Genomic DNA, 3,767 nt, shown 5'->3' with positions numbered 1-3,767 from the left:
GAAAATATCAAAATTAAATGAAACACAGAAACCACATTCGGTTTATTTTCTTTCTAGGGTGTAATATGTGCCCTAATCCATAAGGAATATTAATGGGGCCGAAAAGATCATTACCAATTACCTCTACGATAACATCAGGATGAGCTAGGAGAACATGCAACATTGTGTGACTTCCATTCTCATGGAACTCCGAATTTTGAATTAGTTTAAGCACATCCTTCTCCCCATCAAACACAACAATGTTGATAGATGGTGCAAAGCGATTGAACTCAGCCTTCCATAAGGGAAGAGAAGAAGTTGTGACAAGTAGAAAAGAATGGCAAGCATCCGGTAAAACCGACGATATGAAAAAGATGGTCTTCATTACATGCTCCTGTATGGTACATAAGTCAATTAGTCAAACCATGTTTCTTTTATTTTGTATCAAGGGGAAATAAGATCCAAATCTAAATATAACTGCAAAGATGTGCATGCAGAAATAAAACAGCATATTCACATAAAAGAATTTCATCAAACATCTAACAAAATAACAATACCAGTATAATTAGAAACCAACAAAACAGAAAATGCTAGTCTAAGTAGAAGGTCTGCAATAATATGTTATTTATGGATGTAACACTTAATGCTGACTTGAGTAGCTCCTACCTTATCATCAACAAAGACAGCACCTTGAGACTTGTGCCGGAACTCAAGGAGCTTATTTACAGAACACAGATGATCATTATCAAAATCAGGATGGCACCCATCTGGCAATCTCTGAAGTTTCTGAAATTGGCTTTCCTTAACCTGTAAAGAACAAAAAATGTGTGTTTCAGTAGCCAATACAACAAGTGGGGAGTAATGTAAATCAGGTTAAGAGTACATGACTAAAAAAGAAGCAGCACTTTCTGTTTTCAGGCATACCTTCTTTGTTTTTGTGGGAACAGTTGATTGCTTGGATTTAACAACTTCATCTGCAAAATTAGACACAAATCAGATATGGTAACATATTTGCATGAAACTAACGTGCCGTAAATAGCCAAGAGTGGTTATCACATTTCTCTTCCATGCTGAATCTAATGTAGATGTTTTGCACATAAATTTTTGTTGCATCCATGTCCGACACACAAAGTTTTTGGTAAGAATTCCAGATGCTTATTCCTTCCAGCATTTAATTATGTAAATTTTCTAATTCCGTGTGCACCATCAGTTTATTCCCATATAAAACTTCAAATGTTTGTAAGAAATAGACAACCCCTTGATTTTGCTGGTAAACAACAAAAACAATTTGTGCATCATGATGGCAACATGTGACCTAGTGGATAAGGAGATCAGGGCATCAAGTACCTGTGTGTTCCCCTTTTAGGGACGTAAATAGTCCCAAGTAGTGACTTGTCCGCATACACCTTCGTTTAATTGGTGAGCCCCTAGCATTCCCAACCGTGGCGTACTCACTTGTATGCCCTCCTTCATGGTCCTCCGAGCTAGAAGTTCCATTGGGATCTCTCGACGCCGCACAAGATGGAGCACTGATCTTGCCCGCATTTGAAACTCCACAAGGTGCCTCCTCATTTACCACCTTCCGCTTCTTCTGGGACGGCTCTGGCACCTCACTCCCCAACCTCATGAAAGGATGTGCCCTCCTCCTCGCGCTCGGCAGTTTGGTCATGTGGCCTGACCCCGAGTGAGAGCTACTGATGACGCCCTGGCCATAGTTCCCGCTAGCCATGTTGCCTCCAGCTGCTCCATCCATCGATGATCCTCCTGAAGTGTTGGCCATTTTGCATCTGTAGCAATAGTATAAAACATGGAATAAACTTTTTGTCAATCACAAGGCAGCAGGAAAGGCACATGCACGCACGCACCATAGAGAAAATAGCAGGAGCGCTCCTATATATCATATAAGACGAAGAGGAAGCCCGAGTGTTTCATTGTTTGATTTACAATTTGACCAAAAACACACATAAAGGGCGTACCCAGTGCAGAGAGCTCCCACTCTGTGCAGGGTCTGGGGAAGGGTGTCAGTGGCAAGCCTTACCCTCGCCTGTGCAATGCGAGGAGACCGCGACTCGGACCCGGGTCCGATCACAGGCGGTAAGACTCTACCGCTTGCACCCACATGGGAAACAAAATACCTTAATCTATCCATCGATGACCACATGCGTGTCTTCACATCGGCAAATTCTGGAGGAGGGTCACTTGTGGTGTCTAGTGGATGCTAGGGGGCTACCAAGCTGGACATGGGTGTTGTCTAAGATGGTTTTGTGGTATTTGTCATTGTGGTCGCCCTTTTTACACTCCCTGGTGCGTGTGTCTTGTGTTCTTGTGAGTGGGTGGGTGGGTGGGATGGGGGGGGGGGGGGGGGGGGGGGGGGGGGGGGGAGTTCTGTTGGGGGTGTCGCTAATATCATGCCTTCCTTCATAATGCAACGATGCGCAGGTACCCTGTGTATTCATTCGAGAAAAAGAAATACCGTCTCTGGCTCATGATCACATAGATCAGGTTGCACGGCCAATGCCGCACCACGAGCTGATCTGCTGCCAAGGTCTTTGCTTGTATATGTATCAAGCACGTTTCAAAGCAGCATTGTTTGCCTTCAGCGTGCGCTTTGCAAACTGAGCCTGCTCTGAAAGTGCAGTAGGAACCATTTAAGGGAATTGTGCAAGCAAGGTAGGCTGACTTGGCACCAAATTCTCCTCTAGCTGTCCATTCCCAACGCACTCTACAGTAAACAGAATGAACAATACCCTAAACGACAGGCACTCCGCATTAGCTGTCCATTCCCAACGCACCGTACACACAGTAACCAGAATGAACATTTTTTTCAAAGAGAGTAACCAGAATAAACAATACCCTAAACCATAGGCACTCCGCGTTGCTGCGAAACTAGGGTCTAAATTCCGCACGATACATGAGAATACACACTCCGCCTTCCACTGAAACTAGGGTCTGAATTCCGCACGATGAGAAAGGCGCAGGGGAGGCAGAGAAGAGGAACCGTCGGGTGGGTGGAATCGTACCTCCGGTGGCCGGGCGATGGAGCGCGCGGCGGGGAATGACGCGGCTGCGGAGGAGGAGGAGGAGGCGGAGGTGGCGGCGCTAGGGTTAGGCGCGTGGCGCGATCGGGCGCCGGCGAGCTCGGGCAACCGACGCCTAGGAAAGAACACGGCGAGGCGAGGCGAGGCGGAGGGACGGTGGGCGGTGGCGGGGCCCCTTCTCTACTCCTGTGTTTCCTCTCCTCCCCCCTGCGGCCCTGCCGCCCTCCGTCGCTCTCGCTCACTGTTGAGTGTTGATGATTGATGAGTATGTTGCTCTTTCTTCTCTCGCTCAGAGACTTGTGAACTCGTGTTGGGTGAATCATTTTATAAATAATAGTTAAAAAATATACATATTTATTTCATATATGGCAATAGTACCAACATGTGATTTTTTCCGATGATAGAAGGGTACATTAACACGTTATAAATATCCATAAATTAATTTTCATTTAAATTGTACCCACACTGTAAATAGCTCCAGATCTCAAAACAAACATGTACGACGCTTTGCACTATGGATAACCGCACAGGCAAACACTTGACAAAAGGCCTGAAAACATATGCCTAACGAACGACGGCCAACATTCATGTAGCCGGAGTTGAAAAACTTCTTCTTTTCTGATATCTTCCTTCTTCTTTCTACCACCGAAGAATGAGGAAGATTGATCTGAAACTTATTCTCCTAGTCCTTCATCGTGGCCAGATCTAACCACAATAAAACGGAGAAGAGACCGGCCGATAAAATTATTC

The 3,767-nt window shown here is 45.4% G+C and overlaps 1 protein-coding gene across 1 annotated transcript; it reads right to left on the bottom strand.

Annotated features, from left to right (window-relative positions):
- Positions 1 to 121: 121 nt before the first annotated feature.
- On the bottom strand, positions 122 to 3,291 carry LOC136533705 (uncharacterized; the record flags this gene model as incomplete). Its single annotated transcript, XM_066526241.1, has 5 exons — positions 3,000 to 3,291; positions 1,327 to 1,766; positions 904 to 953; positions 646 to 786; positions 122 to 373 (listed from the first exon to the last, which is right to left on the bottom strand). Coding segments are annotated over exons 2-5 (876 nt in total), but the record flags the coding sequence as incomplete, so codon positions are not given.
- Between the last annotated feature and the right edge of the window lie 476 nt (positions 3,292 to 3,767).

This window comes from Miscanthus floridulus, unplaced genomic scaffold, assembly GCF_019320115.1.
Source record: "Miscanthus floridulus cultivar M001 unplaced genomic scaffold, ASM1932011v1 os_1109_1_2, whole genome shotgun sequence".
NCBI lineage: Eukaryota > Viridiplantae > Streptophyta > Magnoliopsida > Poales > Poaceae > Miscanthus > Miscanthus floridulus.
Note: the sequence above shows the minus strand (reverse complement) of the source record. Positions and strands in the feature narration are given on the sequence as shown.